This window comes from Borostomias antarcticus (assembly GCF_949987555.1).
Source record: "Borostomias antarcticus genome assembly, chromosome: 3".
NCBI lineage: Eukaryota > Metazoa > Chordata > Actinopteri > Stomiiformes > Stomiidae > Borostomias > Borostomias antarcticus.
The window spans coordinates 20,433,617-20,452,903 of NC_140236.1; the positions used below are offsets into that span (position 1 = coordinate 20,433,617).

Sequence of the window (19,287 nt, forward strand, 5' to 3'; positions counted from 1 at the left end):
TCCTCGTTTATCTGATCCTCGTTTATCTGCTCCTCGTTTATCTGCTCCTCGTTTATCTGCTCCTCGTTTATCTGCCCCTTGTTTATCTGCCCCTTGTTTATCTGATCCTCGGTTATCTGCTCCTTGTTTATCTGCCCCTTGTTTATCTGCCCCTTGTTTATTTGCTTGTTTATCTGCTCCTCGTTTATCTGCTCCTCGTTTATCTGCTCCTTGTTTATCTTCTTGTTTATCTGCTCCTCGTTTCTCTGCTCCTTGTTTATCTGCTCCTTGTTTATCTGCTTGTTTATCTGCTCCTCGTTTATCTGCTCCTAGTTTATCTGCTCCTTGTTTATCTGCTCCTTGTTTATCTGCTTGTTTATCTGCTCCTCCTTTATCTGTTCCTTGTTTATCTGCCCCTTGTTTATCTGGTCCTTGTTTATCTGCTCCTTTTTTATTTGCTCCTCGTTTATCTGCTCCTCATTTATCTGCCCCTTGTTTATCTGCTCCTTGTTTATCTGCTCCTCGTTTATCTGCTCCTCGTTTATCTGCTCCTTGTTTATCTGCTCCTTGTTTATCTGCCCCTTGTTTATCTGCTTGTTTATCTGCCGCTTGTTTATCTGCTTGTTTATCTGCCCCTTGTTTATCTGCCCCTTGTTTATCTGCTCCTCGATTATCTGCTCCTTGTTTATCTGCTCCTTGTTTATCTGCTCCTCGTTTATCTGCCCCTCGTTTGTCTGCCCCTTGTTTATCTACTCCTCGGTTATCTGCTCCTTGTTTATCTGCCCCCTGTTTATCTGCTTGTTTATCTGCTTGTTTATCTGCCCCTTGTTTATCTGCTCCTCGTTTATCTGCTCCTCGTTTATCTGCTCCTCGTTTATCTGCTCCTCGTTTATCTGCTCCTCGTTTATCTGCTCCTCGTTTATCTGCTCCTCGTTTATCTGCCCCTCGTTTATCTGCCCCTTGTTTATCTGCTCCTCGGTTATCTGCTCCTTGTTTATCTGCTCCTTGTTTATCTGCTTGTTTATCTGCTTGTTTATCTGCCCCTTGTTTATCTGCTCCTCGTTTATCTGCTCCTCGTTTATCTGCTCCTCGTTTATCTGCTCCTCGTTTATCTGCCGCTTGTTTATCTGCTCCTCGGTTATCTGCTCCTTGTTTATCTGCCCTTTGTTTATCTGCCCCTTGTTTATCTGCCCCTTGTTTATCTGCCCCTTGTTTATCTGCTCCTCGTTTATCTGCTCCTCGTTTATCTGCTCCTTGTTTATCTGCTTGTTTATCTGCTCCTCGTTTATCTGCTCCTTGTTTATCTGCTCCTTGTTTATCTGCTTGTTTATCTGCTCCTCGTTTATCTGCTCCTTGTTTATCTGCTCCTTGTTTATCTGCTCCTTGTTTATCTGCTTGTTTATCTGCTCCTCCTTTATCTGTTCCTTGTTTATCTGCTCCTCATTTATCTGCCCCTTGTTTATCTGCTCCTCATTTATCTGCTCCTCGTTTATCTGCTCCTCGTTTATCTGCTCCTTGTTTATCTGCTCCTTGTTTATCTGCCCCTTGTTTATCTGCTTGTTTATCTGCCGCTTGTTTATCTGCTTGTTTATCTGCCCCTTGTTTATCTGCCCCTTGTTTATCTGCTCCTCGATTATCTGCTCCTTGTTTATCTGCTCCTCGTTTATCTGCCCCTCGTTTGTCTGCCCCTTGCTTATCTACTCCTCTGTTATCTGCTCCTTGTTTATCTGCCCCCTGTTTATCTGCTTGTTTATCTGCTTGTTTATCTGCCCCTTGTTTATCTGCTCCTCGTTTATCTGCTCCTCGTTTATCTGCTCCTCGTTTATCTGCTCCTCGTTTATCTGCTCCTCCTTTATCTGTTCCTTGTTTATCTGCCCCTTTTTTATCTGCTCCTTGTTTATCTGCTAGTTTATCTGCTCCTTTTTTATCTGCTCCTCGTTTATCTGCTCCTCATTTATCTGCCCCTTGTTTATCTGCTCCTTGTTTATCTGCTCCTCGTTTATCTGCTCCTCGTTTATCTGCTCCTCGTTTATCTGCTCCTTGTTTATCTGCTCCTTGTTTATCTGCCCCTTGTTTATCTGCTTGTTTATCTGCCCCTTGTTTATCTGCTTGTTTATCTGCCCCTTGTTTATCTGCCCCTTGTTTATCTGCTCCTCGATTATCTGCTCCTTGTTTATCTGCTCCTTGTTTATCTGCTCCTCGTTTATCTGCCCCTCGTTTGTCTGCCCCTTGTTTATCTACTCCTCGGTTATCTGCTCCTTGTTTATCTGCCCCCTGTTTATCTGCTTGTTTATCTGCCCCTTGTTTATCTGCCCCTTGTTTATCTGCCCCTTGTTTATCTGCTCCTTGTTTATTTGCTCCTCGTTTATCTACTCCTTGTTTATCTGCTCCTCGTTTATCTGCTTCTCGTTTATCTGCTCCTCGTTTATCTGCTTGTTTATCTGCTTGTTTATCTGCCCCTTGTTTATCTGCTCCTTGTTTATCTGCTCCTTGTTTATTTGCTCCTCGTTTATCTGCTCCTCGTTTATCTGCTCCTCGTTTATCTGCTCCTCGTTTATCTGCTCCTCGTTTATCTGCTCCTCGTTAATCTGCCCCTCGTTTATCTGCCCCTCGTTTATCTGCTCCTCGGTTATCTGCTCCTTGTTTATCTGCTTGTTTATCTGCTTGTTTATCTGCCCCTTGTTTATCTGCTCCTCGTTTATCTGATCCTCGTTTATCTGCTCCTCGTTTATCTGCCCCTCGTTTATCTGCTCCTCGATTATCTGCTCCTTGTTTATCTGCTCCTCGTTTATCTGCCCCTCGTTTGTCTGCCCCTTGTTTATCTACTCCTCTGTTATCTGCTCCTTGTTTATCTGCCCCCTGTTTATCTGCTTGTTTATCTGCTTGTTTATCTGCCCCTTGTTTATCTGCTCCTCGTTTATCTGCTCCTTGTTTATCTGCTCCTCGTTTATCTGCTCCTCGTTTATCTGCTCCTCATTTATCTGCTCCTCGTTTATCTGCTCCTCGTTTATCTGCTCCTCGTTTATCTGCTCCTCGTTTATCTGCTCCTCGTTTATATGCCCCTCGTTTATCTGCCCCTCGTTTATCTGCTCCTCGGTTATCTGCTCCTTGTTTATCTGCTCCTTGTTTATCTGCTCCTTGTTTATCTGCTTGTTTATCTGCCCCTTGTTTATCTGCTCCTCGTTTATCTGCTCCTCGTTTATCTGCTCCTCGTTTATCTGCTCCTCGTTTATCTGCTCCTCGTTTATCTGCCCCTTGTTTATCTGCCGCTTGTTTATCTGCTCCTCGGTTATCTGCTCCTTGTTTATCTGCCCCTTGTTTATCTGCCCCTTGTTTATCTGCCCCTTGTTTATCTGCCCCTTGTTTATCTGCTCCTCGTTTATCTGCTCCTCGTTTATCTGCTCCTTGTTTATCTGCTTGTTTATCTGCTCCTCGTTTATCTGCTCCTCGTTTATCTGCTCCTTGTTTATCTGCTCCTTGTTTATCTGCTCCTCGTTTATCTGCTCCTTGTTTATCTGCTCCTTGTTTATCTGCTTGTTTATCTGCTCCTCCTTTATCTGTTCCTTGTTTATCTGCCCCTTGTTTATCTGCTCCTTGTTTATCTGCTAGTTTATCTGCTCCTTTTTTATCTGCTCCTCGTTTATCTGCTCCTCATTTATCTGCCCCTTGTTTATCTGCTCCTTGTTTATCTGCTCCTCGTTTATCTGCTCCTCGTTTATCTGCTCCTTGTTTATCTGCTCCTTGTTTATCTGCCCCTTGTTTATCTGCTTGTTTATCTGCCCCTTGTTTATCTGCTTGTTTATCTGCCCCTTGTTTATCTGCCCCTTGTTTATCTGCTCCTCGATTATCTGCTCCTTGTTTATCTGCTCCTTGTTTATCTGCTCCTCGTTTATCTGCCCCTCGTTTGTCTGCCCCTTGTTTATCTACTCCTCGGTTATCTGCTCCTTGTTTATCTGCCCCCTGTTTATCTGCTTGTTTATCTGCCCCTTGTTTATCTGCCCCTTGTTTATCTGCCCCTTGTTTATCTGCTCCTTGTTTATTTGCTCCTCGTTTATCTACACCTTGTTTATCTGCTCCTCGTTTATCTGCTTCTCGTTTATCTGCTCCTCGTTTATCTGCTTGTTTATCTGCTTGTTTATCTGCCCCTTGTTTATCTGCTCCTTGTTTATCTGCTCCTTGTTTATTTGCTCCTCGTTTATCTGCTCCTCGTTTATCTGCTCCTCGTTTATCTGCTCCTCGTTTATCTGCTCCTCGTTTATCTGCTCCTCGTTTATCTGCTCCTCGTTAATCTGCCCCTCGTTTATCTGCCCCTCGTTTATCTGCTCCTCGGTTATCTGCTCCTTGTTTATCTGCTCCTTGTTTATCTGCTTGTTTATCTGCTTGTTTATCTGCCCCTTGTTTATCTGCTCCTCGTTTATCTGATCCTCGTTTATCTGCTCCTCGTTTATCTGCTCCTCGTTTATCTGCTCCTCGTTTATCTGCCCCTTGTTTATCTGCCCCTTGTTTATCTGATCCTCGGTTATCTGCTCCTTGTTTATCTGCCCCTTGTTTATCTGCCCCTTGTTTATTTGCTTGTTTATCTGCTCCTCGTTTATCTGCTCCTCGTTTATCTGCTCCTTGTTTATCTTCTTGTTTATCTGCTCCTCGTTTCTCTGCTCCTTGTTTATCTGCTCCTTGTTTATCTGCTTGTTTATCTGCTCCTCGTTTATCTGCTCCTAGTTTATCTGCTCCTTGTTTATCTGCTCCTTGTTTATCTGCTTGTTTATCTGCTCCTCCTTTATCTGTTCCTTGTTTATCTGCCCCTTGTTTATCTGGTCCTTGTTTATCTGCTCCTTTTTTATTTGCTCCTCGTTTATCTGCTCCTCATTTATCTGCCCCTTGTTTATCTGCTCCTTGTTTATCTGCTCCTCGTTTATCTGCTCCTCGTTTATCTGCTCCTTGTTTATCTGCTCCTTGTTTATCTGCCCCTTGTTTATCTGCTTGTTTATCTGCCGCTTGTTTATCTGCTTGTTTATCTGCCCCTTGTTTATCTGCCCCTTGTTTATCTGCTCCTCGATTATCTGCTCCTTGTTTATCTGCTCCTTGTTTATCTGCTCCTCGTTTATCTGCCCCTCGTTTGTCTGCCCCTTGTTTATCTACTCCTCGGTTATCTGCTCCTTGTTTATCTGCCCCCTGTTTATCTGCTTGTTTATCTGCTTGTTTATCTGCCCCTTGTTTATCTGCTCCTCGTTTATCTGCTCCTCGTTTATCTGCTCCTCGTTTATCTGCTCCTCGTTTATCTGCTCCTCGTTTATCTGCTCCTCGTTTATCTGCTCCTCGTTTATCTGCCCCTCGTTTATCTGCCCCTTGTTTATCTGCTCCTCGGTTATCTGCTCCTTGTTTATCTGCTCCTTGTTTATCTGCTTGTTTATCTGCTTGTTTATCTGCCCCTTGTTTATCTGCTCCTCGTTTATCTGCTCCTCGTTTATCTGCTCCTCGTTTATCTGCTCCTCGTTTATCTGCCGCTTGTTTATCTGCTCCTCGGTTATCTGCTCCTTGTTTATCTGCCCTTTGTTTATCTGCCCCTTGTTTATCTGCCCCTTGTTTATCTGCCCCTTGTTTATCTGCTCCTCGTTTATCTGCTCCTCGTTTATCTGCTCCTTGTTTATCTGCTTGTTTATCTGCTCCTCGTTTATCTGCTCCTTGTTTATCTGCTCCTTGTTTATCTGCTTGTTTATCTGCTCCTCGTTTATCTGCTCCTTGTTTATCTGCTCCTTGTTTATCTGCTCCTTGTTTATCTGCTTGTTTATCTGCTCCTCCTTTATCTGTTCCTTGTTTATCTGCTCCTCATTTATCTGCCCCTTGTTTATCTGCTCCTCGTTTATCTGCTCCTCGTTTATCTGCTCCTCGTTTATCTGCTCCTTGTTTATCTGCTCCTTGTTTATCTGCCCCTTGTTTATCTGCTTGTTTATCTGCCGCTTGTTTATCTGCTTGTTTATCTGCCCCTTGTTTATCTGCCCCTTGTTTATCTGCTCCTCGATTATCTGCTCCTTGTTTATCTGCTCCTCGTTTATCTGCCCCTCGTTTGTCTGCCCCTTGCTTATCTACTCCTCTGTTATCTGCTCCTTGTTTATCTGCCCCCTGTTTATCTGCTTGTTTATCTGCTTGTTTATCTGCCCCTTGTTTATCTGCTCCTCGTTTATCTGCTCCTCGTTTATCTGCTCCTCGTTTATCTGCTCCTCGTTTATCTGCTCCTCCTTTATCTGTTCCTTGTTTATCTGCCCCTTTTTTATCTGCTCCTTGTTTATCTGCTAGTTTATCTGCTCCTTTTTTATCTGCTCCTCGTTTATCTGCTCCTCATTTTTCTGCCCCTTGTTTATCTGCTCCTTGTTTATCTGCTCCTCGTTTATCTGCTCCTCGTTTATCTGCTCCTCGTTTATCTGCTCCTTGTTTATCTGCTCCTTGTTTATCTGCCCCTTGTTTATCTGCTCCTTGTTTATCTGCCCCCTGTTTATCTGCTCGTTTATCTGCTTGTTTATCTGCCCCTTGTTTATCTGCTCCTCGTTTATCTGCTCCTCGTTTATCTGCTCCTCGTTTATCTGCTCCTCGTTTATCTGCTCCTTGTTTATCTGCTCCTCGTTTATCTGCCCCTCGTTTATCTGCCCCTCGTTTATCTGCCCCTCGGTTATCTGCTCCTCGTTTATCTGCTCCTTATTTATCTGCTTGTTTATCTGCTTGTTTATCTGCCCCTTGTTTATCTGCTCCTTGTTTATCTGCTCCTCGTTTATCTGCTCCTTGTTTATCTGCTTGTTTATCTGCCCCTTGTTTATCTGCTCCTTGTTTATCTGCTCCTCGTTTATCTGCCCCTTGTTTATCGGCCCCTTGTTTATCTGCTCCTCGGTTATCTGCTCCTTGTTTATCTGCTCCTTGTTTATCTGCTCCTCGTTTATCTGCTCCTCGTTTATCTGCTCCTCGTTTATCTGCTTGTTTATCTGCTCCTCGTTTATCTGCTCCTTGTTTATCTGCTCCTTGTTTATCTGCTTGTTTATCTGCTCCTCGTTTATCTGCTCCTTGTTTATCTGCTCCTTGTTTATCTGCTTGTTTATCTGCTCCTCGTTTATCTGCTCCTTGTTTATCTGCTCCTTGTTTATCTGCTTGTTTATCTGCTCCTTGTTTATCTGCCCCTTGTTTATCTGCCCTTTGTTTATCTGCTCCTCGGTTATCTGCTCCTTGTTTATCTGCCCCTTGTTTATCTGCTCCTTGTTCATCTGCTCCTCGTTTATCTGCTCCTCGTTTATCTGCTCCTTGTTTATCTGCTTGTTTATCTGCTCCTTGTTTATCTGCTCCTTGTTTATCTGCTCCTCGTTTATCTGCTCCTTGTTTATCTGCTCCTTGTTTATCTGCTTGTTTATCTGCTCCTCGTTTATCTGCTCCTTGTTTATCTGCTCCTTGTTTATCTGCTTGTTTATCTGCTCCTCCTTTATCTGTTCCTTGTTTATCTGCCCCTTGTTTATCTGCTCCTTGTTTATCTGCTAGTTTATCTGCTCCTTTTTTATCTGCTCCTCGTTTATCTGCTCCTCATTTATCTGCCCCTTGTTTATCTGCTCCTTGTTTATCTGCTCCTCGTTTATCTGCTCCTCGTTTATCTGCTCCTCATTTATCTGCCCCTTGTTTATCTGCTCCTTGTTTATCTGCTCCTCGTTTATCTGCTCCTCGTTTATCTGCTCCTTGTTTATCTGCTCCTTGTTTATCTGCCCCTTGTCTATCTGCTTGTTTATCTGCCGCTTGTTTATCTGCTTGTTTATCTGCCCCTTGTTTATCTGCCCCTTGTTTATCTGCTCCTCGATTATCTGCTCCTTGTTTATCTGCTCCTCGTTTATCTGCCCCTCGTTTGTCTGTCCCTTGTTTATCTACTCCTCTGTTATCTGCTCCTTGTTTATCTGCCCCCTGTTTATCTGCTTGTTTATCTGCTTGTTTATCTGCCCCTTGTTTATCTGCTCCTCGTTTATCTGCTCCTCGTTTATCTGCTCCTCGTTTATCTGCTCCTCGTTTATCTGCTCCTTGTTTATCTGCTCCTCGTTTATCTGCCCCTCGTTTATCTGCCCCTCGTTTATCTGCCCCTCGGTTATCTGCTCCTCGTTTATCTGCTCCTTATTTATCTGCTTGTTTATCTGCTTGTTTATCTGCCCCTTGTTTATCTGCTCCTTGTTTATCTGCTCCTCGTTTATCTGCTCCTTGTTTATCTGCTTGTTTATCTGCCCCTTGTTTATCTGCTCCTTGTTTATCTGCTCCTCGTTTATCTGCCCCTTGTTTATCTGCCCCTTGTTTATCTGCTCCTCGGTTATCTGCTCCTTGTTTATCTGCTCCTTGTTTATCTGCTCCTCGTTTATCTGCTCCTCGTTTATCTGCTCCTCGTTTATCTGCTTGTTTATCTGCTCCTCGTTTATCTGCTCCTTGTTTATCTGCTCCTTGTTTATCTGCTTGTTTATCTGCTCCTCGTTTATCTGCTCCTTGTTTATCTGCTCCTTGTTTATCTGCTTGTTTATCTGCTCCTCGTTTATCTGCTCCTTGTTTATCTGCTCCTTGTTTATCTGCTTGTTTATCTGCTCCTTGTTTATCTGCCCCTTGTTTATCTGCCCTTTGTTTATCTGCTCCTCGGTTATCTGCTCCTTGTTTATCTGCCCCTTGTTTATCTGCTCCTTGTTCATCTGCTCCTCGTTTATCTGCTCCTCGTTTATCTGCTCCTTGTTTATCTGCTTGTTTATCTGCTCCTTGTTTATCTGCTCCTTGTTTATCTGCTCCTCGTTTATCTGCTCCTTGTTTATCTGCTCCTTGTTTATCTGCTTGTTTATCTGCTCCTTGTTTATCTGCCCCTTGTTTATCTGCCCCTTGTTTATCTGCTCCTCGGTTATCTGCTCCTTGTTTATCTGCCCCTTGTTTATCTGCCCCTTGTTTATCTGCTCCTTGTTCATCTGCTCCTCGTTTATCTGCTCCTCGTTTATCTGCTCCTTGTTTATCTGCTCCTTGTTTATCTGCTCCTTGTTTATCTTCTCCTAGTTTATCTGCTCCTCGTTTATCTGCTCCTCGTTTATCTGCTCCTCGTTTATCTGCCCCTCGTTTGTCTGTCCCTTGTTTATCTACTCCTCTGTTATCTGCTCCTTGTTTATCTGCCCCCTGTTTATCTGCTTGTTTATCTGCTTGTTTATCTGCCCCTTGTTTATCTGCTCCTCGTTTATCTGCTCCTCGTTTATCTGCTCCTCGTTTATCTGCTCCTCGTTTATCTGCTCCTCGTTTATCTGCTCCTCGTTTATCTGCCCCTCGTTTATCTGCCCCTCGTTTATCTGCCCCTCGGTTATCTGCTCCTCGTTTATCTGCTCCTTATTTATCTGCTTGTTTATCTGCTTGTTTATCTGCCCCTTGTTTATCTGCCCCTTGTTTATCTGCTCCTCGTTTATCTGCTCCTCGTTTATCTGCTCCTTGTTTATCTGCCCCTTGTTTATCTGCTCCTTGTTTATCTGCTCCTCGTTTATCTGCCCCTTGTTTATCTGCCCCTTGTTTATCTGCTCCTCGGTTATCTGCTCCTCGTTTATCTGCTCCTTGTTTATCTGCTCCTCGTTTATCTGCTCCTCGTTTATCTGCTCCTCGTTTATCTGCTCCTCGTTTATCTGCTTGTTTATCTGCTCCTTGTTTATCTGCTCCTTGTTTATCTGCTTGTTTATCTGCTCCTCGTTTATCTGCTCCTTGTTTATCTGCTCCTTGTTTATCTGCTTGTTTATCTGCTCCTCGTTTATCTGCTCCTTGTTTATCTGCTCCTTGTTTATCTGCTTGTTTATCTGCTCCTTGTTTATCTGCCCCTTGTTTATCTGCCCTTTGTTTATCTGCTCCTCGGTTATCTGCTCCTTGTTTATCTGCCCCTTGTTTATCTGCTCCTTGTTCATCTGCTCCTCGTTTATCTGCTCCTCGTTTATCTGCTCCTTGTTTATCTGCTTGTTTATCTGCTCCTTGTTTATCTGCTCCTCGTTTATCTGCTCCTTGTTTATCTGCTCCTTGTTTATCTGCTTGTTTATCTGCTCCTTGTTTATCTGCCCCTTGTTTATCTGCCCCTTGTTTATCTGCTCCTCGGTTATCTGCTCCTTGTTTATCTGCCCCTTGTTTATCTGCCCCTTGTTTATCTGCTCCTTGTTCATCTGCTCCTCGTTTATCTGCTCCTCGTTTATCTGCTCCTTGTTTATCTTCTCCTTGTTTATCTGCTCCTTGTTTATCTTCTCCTTGTTTATCTGCTCCTCGTTTATCTGCTCCTCGTTTATCTGCTCCTCGTTTATCTGCTTCTTGTTTATCTGCTCCTCGTTTATCTGCTCCTCGGTTATCTGCTCCTTGTTTTACATGTGTCAAGTGATATGAAGTTTCCCGTGCCGGAGGAACTGAGAAACAACAATATTATAGCCAGGAGTGCAGTGCACTGCACCCTGCTGGCTAGGACCTGAGGGGGGCGCCACAGAGCTGCCCAAACAGCCGCCCATTCACCTCCAGGCATTTTTTTAGGGGGTTGACTGTGGTTTGTGCTTATGCACCGAACATCAGTTCAGAGTACTCGGCCTTCCTGCAGACCCTAAGTGGAGTCCTATTTGGGGCTCCTGCAGGGGACTCCACTGTCCTACTGGGGGACTTCAATGCACACGTAGGCAATGATGGAGAAACTTGGAGGGGCGTGATTGGGAGGCATGGCCACCACCATCTGAACCCGAGTGGTGTTTTGTTGTTGGACTTCTGTGCTAGTCACGGTTTGTCCATAACAAACACCATGTTCGAACACAAGGATGCCCACAAGTACACCTGGCATCAGAACACCTTAGGCCGAAGGTCGATGATCGATTTCGTTATTGTATCATCTGATCTGAGGCCATGTGTTTTGGACACTCGGGTAAAGAGAGGGGCAGAGCTGTCCACTAATCACCATCTGGTGGTGAGCTGGTTTCGATGGCGGGGGAAGCTTCTGGACAGAACTGGAAAACCCAAGCGTGTAGTGAGGGTGAACTGGGAACGTCTGGAGGAAGAGCCTGTCCGGAGAGATTTCAATTGCCACCTCTGGCGGAGCTTCTCAGGCATCCCTGTGGAGGTTGGGGACATCGAGCATGAGTGGTCGGTGTTCAAAGCCTCCATTGCTGAAGCTGCGGCTGGGAGCTGTGGCCTGAGGGCCATAGGTACCTCAAGGGCGGTAACCCTCTGACACCGTGGTGGACAGCGGTGGTCAGGGAAGCCGTCCGACTGAAGAAGGAGGCCTTCCGGGATATGTTAGCCCGGGAGAGCCCAGAAGCAGTTGCAGTGTATCGACTGGCCCGGAGGGCTGCGGCTTCGGCCGTGACCAAGGCAAAGCAGCGGGTGTGGGAGGAGTTCGGAGAAACCACGGAGAAGGACTTTCGGTCGGGACCAAAGTGTTTCTGGAAGACCATCAGACACCTCAGGAAGGGAAAGCGGGGGACCATCCAAGCTGTATACAGCAGCACACTGCTGACCTCAACTGAGGAAATTGTTGAGCGTTGGAAGGAGAACTTTGAGGAACTCCTGAACCCGACTAATCCACCCTCTACGATCGAGGCAGAGTTGGAAGATGATGGGGGGTCGTCAATTTCCTTGGAGGAGGTCACTGAGGTAGTCAAACAACTCCACAGTGGCAGAGCCCCAGGGACTGATGAGATCCGTACAGAAATGCTGAAGGCGCTGGGTGTTGAGGGGCTGTCTTGGTTGACACGCCTCTTCAACATTGCGTGGAAGTCTGGGTCAGTGCCAAATGAGTGGCAGACTGGGGTGGTGGTCCCAATATTCAAAAAAGGGGACCAGAGGGTGTGTGCCAATTATAGAGGCATCACATTACTCAGCCTCCCAGGGAAAGTTTACTCCAAGGTGCTGGAAAGGAGGGTCCGGCCGATAGTCGAACCTCAGATCGAAGAGGAACAATGCGGTTTTCGTCCTGGTCGTGGAACCACCGACCAGCTCTTCACTCTCGCGAGGATCTTGGAGGGGGCTTGGGAGTTTGCCCAACCTGTCTACATGTGTTTTGTGGACTTGGAGAAGGCTTACGACCGGGTCCCTCGAGAGGTCTTGTGGAGGGTTATGCGGGAGTATGGGGTGAGGGGGTCCCTACTTAGGGCCATCCAATCCCTGTACACCCAGAGCAAGAGCTGTGTCCGGGTCCTTTGCAGTAAGTCGTCTTCCTTTCCGGTGGGGGTTGGCCTCCGCCAGGGCTGTGCTTTGTCACCAATCCTGTTTGTGATTTTCATGTACAGGATATCGAGGCGTAGCCGTGGGGAGGTGGGTTTGCAGTTCGGTGAGCTGGGGATCACGTTGCTGCTATTTGCAGATGATGTGGTCCTGATGGCCTCATCTGCCTGCGACCTCCAGCACTCTCTGGATAGGTTCGCAACTGAGTGTGAAGCGGCCGGGATGAGAATCAGCACTTCTAAATCTGAGGCCATGGTTCTCAGCAGGAAACCGGTGGTCTGTCCAGGAAATGAAATGAGGAAATGAGTCCTTACCCCAAGTGAAGGAGTTCAAGTATCTGGGGGTCTTGTTCACGAGTGAGGGAACCATGGAGAGGGAGTTTGGCCAGAGAATCGGAGCAGCTGGTGCGGTTCTGCAGTCGCTTTACCGCACTGTTGTGACGAAAAGAGAGCTGAGCCAAAAGGCAAAGCTCTCGATCTACCGATCTATCTTCGTACCCACCCTCACCTATGGTCATGAAGGATGGGTCATGACCGAAAGAACGAGATCACGGATACAAGCGGCCGAAATGAGTTTTCTCCGGAGGGTGGCTGGGGTCTCCCTGAGAGATCAGGTGAGAAGTTCAGTCATCCGGGAGAGACTCGGAGTAGAGCCGCTGCTCCTTTGCGTCGAAAGGAGCCAGTTGAGGTGGTTCGGGCATCTAGTGAGGATGCCTCCTGGGCGCCTCCCTAGGGAGGTGTTCCAGGCGTGTCCGGCTGGGAGGAGGCCGCGGGGTAGACCCAGGACTAGGTGGCGGGACTACATCTCCGCACTGGCCTGTGAGCGGCTAAAGATTCCCCAGGCAGAGCTGGTTGATGCTGCTAGGGAAAGGGATGTCTGGGGCCCTCTGCTGGAGCTGCTGCCTCCGCGACCTGACCCCGGATAAGCGGATGAAGAGGGATGGATGGATGGATGAAAAGGCCATATCTTGGCATGGGAAGGTCACAGAGACAAGGGGGTTCTGACTTGCATAAAGCTCTTAACCTAATGATTGCAGCAATACCAAACATGTCCTGCTTGCACGCACGTGCACACACAGCCACGGAACACATTCATGGGTGGAGGTCTGTGCTCTCCGAGCATCATTTATAGCTTTAGAAATGAAAGATAGCCTATTTGTTACTCTATTCAGCCTATTAAGATAGCCTACTCATTACACTATTCAGCCTAAAAAGTAAGATCTCAAAATGAATGTGAAATTACACACCAAAAACCTGTTTACCCATTCATGTTAGGATATGACACATAGTCTAGGCCTTAACAAAATATTTAATCATAGGCTTTATATTTTTAGGTGATGGCTGCATATATGCTCAGATGCCAGTCAGAAGCAGTCTCATGACAGTTCTCAGACTTGCGTACACAAGCTGAGACTCGAGACGTGAGATTTGAGCGGAGCCTCCACTCATGTCCAAACTGATAAATGCCGAACTTGGTGTGGAAATGACCGTACACCCAGTTTTCTGCCATTCGTTCGTTTAGTAAATGAGGGCTAGTTTGTTGTCTGTAACCACAGTCCATGTATTCTGATGTTAGTAACTACAAATGTAGGGCATAATCTTGAATCTGTGTTGTGGACTGTTAGTTCCCATTTTCCCCTATTCCCTATGCATTTTCAGCAATGCTTTTGCAATTTCTTTTCAGCTGTTTAGCTTTCAGCTGTTTAAATGTTATTTTCTCTAGTAATATGTTTTTGTAGTTATGTGCACTGGTTTCATTTCAGCTCAGTGTAGAGAAATGCACTTTAAGATAAACACCTTACATCTATGACGACACTGTTGACACCATGTATCCGTGACATGCTCGCCCAGCAACAGACAACACTAGTAGTTCCGGGGGGCCTACCACCCCTCCTGAAAAAATCCTATTGCGGTTTTTATGAATGGTAGATTTACATTGAACAAACTGCCAGGATGTTGATGGGCCGGTCTGAGCCACATGGCAGGGCCTAATTTTAGTCCCAGTCCAGCCCTGTCTGTGGGTGTACAGTAGGTGCATCGTGCTTCCTCCTTGCCAAATACGTACTTTAGAGCACACATGCGAGTGTGAGACGAGCAGCTGAGAAGCACACAGCAAGCTAACTAGCAGTGCTTGGCTGATGAGGGATGTCGACTACGCTAGAATAGATGAGCCGATCAGCGAGCACCAGCTGTGTCAAACCTAGGTGCTAATAAACAACACTGATTCACCATAAGTAGTTGCTGTGCTTAATTTTACTTTTAATTGTGTGGGTCAGTTAGGGAACCGATACTGATTTTGGTTTGTGTTTCTCTCTTGCTGTAACACACACACATGTATATAACCGCACACACACACACACCCCGTTCTGCTCGCCCTACCTTGTCCCGAGTCATAGGGGTAGAAGAAGGCGATGATCAGGTTGATGAAGACGGCAAGGTTGAAGGAGATGGAGCCCCACAGAGTCATCCTCCTGGAGAACCAGTACAGCACCGGCATACCTGACACACACACACACACGCACACCCACACATGCACACACACACACACACACACACACACACACACACACACGCACGCACATGCACACACACACACACATACAGTACATACACGCACACACACACGCACACACACACACGCACACACACACACACACACACACACACACACACACACACACACACACACACACACACACACACACACACAGATTCTGTGTTCACATCTTGTAACATGTTCGCTCACACACGTAACGTTCCTGTGCATGCAGTACACACACACATGTCCTACTCCACTTACTCCGTAGTTTCTTCTGCCACTCCATCTCGTTGTGCAGGAAGGAGGCCTGCTGGAAGAAGTGAGTGACCTTGCTGCCCTGCTCGTCCTGCTCTGTGGTGTTGAACACACGGAACTTGGACTCCTCCGTCAGGAACTCACAGATGGGGTGGACAGGGAACACAATCTGCTCCATACTGCGGTCGTCACGCACAATCTGAGAAGAAAGAGACGGAAGAGAAGGAAGAGAGACGGAAAGAAGGAAGGAGGGAGAGAGCAGGAGCATGGGGGAAACAGTCAAACAGACAACTACAATACTGACCAACACTATGACAGCACCAGCAACACAACACCTGTACATAACCACACACCTGTGCACAGCATATTACCAGCATGCTCTATATATTAGAAGCTGCAGCATCCTTCCCTACAGACGTCCGCTTACTTTGTTTCAAAGTTTGTTCAGCAATACAGCACTGGTACTGTAGGCACGACTGCACATTTTTCACTCCTCAAGTCCAAAAGATGAATGGAGGTGAATGGTTGGCCCGGCTGTGTTAGGGTGGCTCACGGACCCGCCCGTGATTCCGATCTGCTCCAAAACTGGATGGGTTCTAGGTTGGCCCATGCACCTAGCATGCCCATGCTAGTCGGCTCCGCAGACCAGCGCGTCACCTCCACCCCAGCGACAGCGCAGCGCCAGAGTCATGTTTTCGGTGCCGTGTTTGTGTGTGTGTTCTGTTTGTCTGTTAGCAGGATTACACAAAAACTACTGGACCGATTTTCACCAAACTCGGTGGAAGGGTTTCCGTTAACTGGTAATTACCGATTTTTGTGCAGGAAAATAATTCCGTCTGAGCATAATTTTAATTGTTGTATTAAAAAAAGACAAAAATAAAATGTCTACATATTCTGATTCCTTAAAAAATAAAATACGAATAATCTATTTTTTATTTTTTTATTTTTTTATGTGTAGGCTATTGGCCTATGCGATGAATGAAATGGCCGTAACATAGCCGTAACATAGCCTTCCTAGTGGACCACCATAGCAAGCGAGAGCAAGAGAGAGGGCAGTCTACCATAACATGTATAGCCTAACCATAATGTTATGAATCTACAGTAGACTACATGCATTGTGATATTTTTTAAGGCATTTCTGCTTTAATGGGATATACAGTTGAAGGACAGACAGGAAAGGTGGGAGAGAGAGAGAGGGGAAGACATGCAGCAAAGGGCGTGGGCCGGATTCGAACCCACGCCGCTGCGGTAAGGACTAGCCTTTATATGGTAAGCGCCCCAACCCACTGAGCCACCGGGGTACCCCTGTACAACTCTAAATACCTTACCAAGCAACGAGACATGTTTATAAATGTGATACAATATGACAATATGACATTGTATTGATGAAAAGGATAAAACTGGAAGGAGAAAATAGATACAGTACCTGAAACCATCATAGCTACTGATTTGGTTTCATTGGTCAAATATACAGATATTTCTCCATATTCATTCAGATTGTTCAACGGAGCAATGAGGATGGATCAATCTATAAATCATTCGCAAATAATGATACTTTGTGGTCTAGCCTACTCCCTTCATCCTTAATTCCCTTAATGTCCTTATTTTGTCTTATTTATTCGGCCAACAGTTCAATACTTGCAGTAAATAATAGTTGACTCAGACAGTCTCCCTCTCTGACTCCGCTTTTGAGGGAGAACAAATCTGAGCAGCATCTATTTACTCTGATCTGTGATTTGGGATTTTTATATATAATTTTCACTCAATCTATAAAAGTCGAATGAAACCCAAAGGCCGGCAATGTATGATATACAGTCAGACAAACTTCAATACTTCGCTCAACCACGTAGTCAGAGCAACAATGACAGTGGCAGCGGCGGTGAAATAATATTACCACCCACAAACACGAGGGGCAGTAGAGCACTGCTACAGGGGCAGTCAACTTCTACAGGGTAGTAGGCTACTAGGCTTCTCTGACAAGCTGGTTGCCGTTGAATTTACCACAGGTGGACTCGAAGTTGTAGAAACATCTGAAGGATGATCAGTGGAAACAGGATGCAGCTGAGCTCAATAGCAAAGGGAGTGAATACTTATGTACATGTGATATTGTAGTTTTTTTTTGTTTTTTTTTATACATTTGCAAAAAAATCCAAAAAACCTTCTCATGTTGTCATTAAGGGGTATTGTGCTGAAAATTTTGCGGGGGAAAGGGAATTGGAATAAGGCTGTAACATAACTATTTTACAGTTTGTCTTGTCTTTCTTTGGTAACCATTTTACAAAAGCATTAGCCTATATTTATTTATTTATATTCTTAAAGTTTCTAGCCTGCTTAGAGATTTGTTTAATTCTAAGCTGCAATAATATTGCATCCCATGGTGTAGCACCACCCTTTTGTACCGCTGGGGGAATTTATTCACCATGACAGCCCTACCGTCCAGCGAGTTTCATGAAAATCGGTCTGGTAGTTTTTGTGTAATCATAGTCCAAAAGATGAATGGAGGCGAATGGTCGGCTGGCTATGGCTCATGGACCCGCCCTGTGATTCGGATCCCGATACGTTATTCAGGAAGGCAAAATGTGATGGAAACTGATATTTTTCGTTCGTTACGTTAAACATGACCGCTGTGTCCGTGTCTGATATTTCTACATGGTGTCAGAAGTTGCTAGCCCTGCGCCAGAAATCGGAATTGTTGATTTCTCATTGAAACAAGGAGAGAATTTTTTTTCTGACGGCGAGTGAATAGATAGTTTTTTATTTATTTTTTATGGAGTGCCGTGTTAGTGCTAGCTGGCTGACTAGCATAATGTCCCAGCAAGGATCACCGGCTCGCGCTCATAACGACGGTTTCCATGTTAGTCCGCCAGAGAAATTTGACTGTGCGGATAACAAGAACTGGCCAAGGTGGATCAAGAGATTTGAGAGGTACCGTGTTGCTTCAGGACTGGATCAGAAAGGGGACGCTTTCCAAGTAAATACTCTAATGTACTTTATGGGGGAGGATGCAGAGGACATTTTAAATGCTTCTCAGTTGACAGCGGCAGATAAACTCAAATATGAACCAGTGGTCAGGTGTTTTGATGAACACTTTGTTGGGCGACACAACGTCATATTCGAAAGGGCACAGTTTAATGTACGCAAGCAAGAGCCCGGGGAGTCTGCTGATAGCTTCATAACAGCGGTGCATAAACTGGCAGAACACTGTGACTTTGGGGTGTTGCAGGAGGAGCTAATCCAGGACCGCATAGTTGTAGGGATACAAAACATGACCCTTTCAGAGAAGCTACAGTTAGATGCCAATTTAACCTTAACCAAGGTTGTCAGTCAGGTTAAACAGCAGGAAATGGTGAAGCAGCAACTGTGATGCGTGGTGGGGCTCCGCACGCAGTAGAGAGGAGAGAGGTTGATGCAATCTCACGCCCATTCAAAAGGCAGGAGGCATATGGACACAAACAAATGGGTCACACAAGACCTAGACAGATGGAGACAACAACAGGTACAGACGAATGCCTGAGTTGTGGGAGAGCCTCCCCCCATAACTGGAGAGAATGCCCAGCTAACAATGCAGAACGCAGGAAGTGCCATAAAAGAGGGCATTTTGCAGCAGTGTGTCGTTCTACACAGCCAGTGCATGAGATAGAAGAAGAGGAACTACAACAGGATTCATTCTTTTTGGGGGAGTTGAGAGAGCATAACTCTGTCTGGCACACAGATATAGGACTCAATGGAGAGGTGGTCTCATTCAAAATAGACACAGGAGCAGTAGTCACTGCTATCCCCACCAGCCTGTATAAATACAGCAGAGATGGCCCTTTGATGGAGACAAACAGACGACTGTATGGGCCCAATAACACAGTACTGCAAGTAGCAGGGCAGGTCACATGTCTGCTCAAGGGCAAGAATGGGACTGTCACCCAGCCTGTGTTCGTGGTGGATTCATTAGTCAGACCCTTATTGGGCCTGCCAGCTGTTGAGGCCTTGGGACTGGTAGAGCGAGTTGACGAACTGGAGGGCCCAGGGGAAAGGTTAAAAAAATAATTCCCCACAGTGTTTTCAGGCCTGGGGAGGTTAGAGGGGGACTACAGCATTCGCCTGAAGGAAGATGCAATGCCCTACGCACTCACCACTCCACGCAGGGTGCCTATTCCCCTGACAGAGAAGGTTAAGGAGAAGTTAGATAGGATGGAAAGTATGGGAGTCATTACAAAGGTAACAAAGCCAACAGAGTGGTGTGCGGGCATGGTTCCTGTGGTGAAGCCTAATGGAAAAATCAGGATATGCGTAGATCTGACCAAACTCAATGAGGCATTATGTAGA

General features: G+C 45.7%; 1 protein-coding gene across 1 annotated transcript in view; it reads right to left on the minus strand.

Moving 5' to 3' along the window:
- itpr3 (inositol 1,4,5-trisphosphate receptor, type 3) overlaps positions 1-19,287 on the minus strand; it is a gene marked incomplete at both ends in the record, with an annotated part of 214,717 nt that overhangs the window by 49,257 nt on the left and 146,173 nt on the right. The window contains 2 exons of the mRNA XM_084436422.1: positions 14,556-14,675; positions 14,977-15,169. Coding sequence (XP_084292548.1) covers positions 14,556-14,675; positions 14,977-15,169 — 313 coding nt within the window. The remainder of the gene's footprint in view (positions 1-14,555; positions 14,676-14,976; positions 15,170-19,287) is intronic.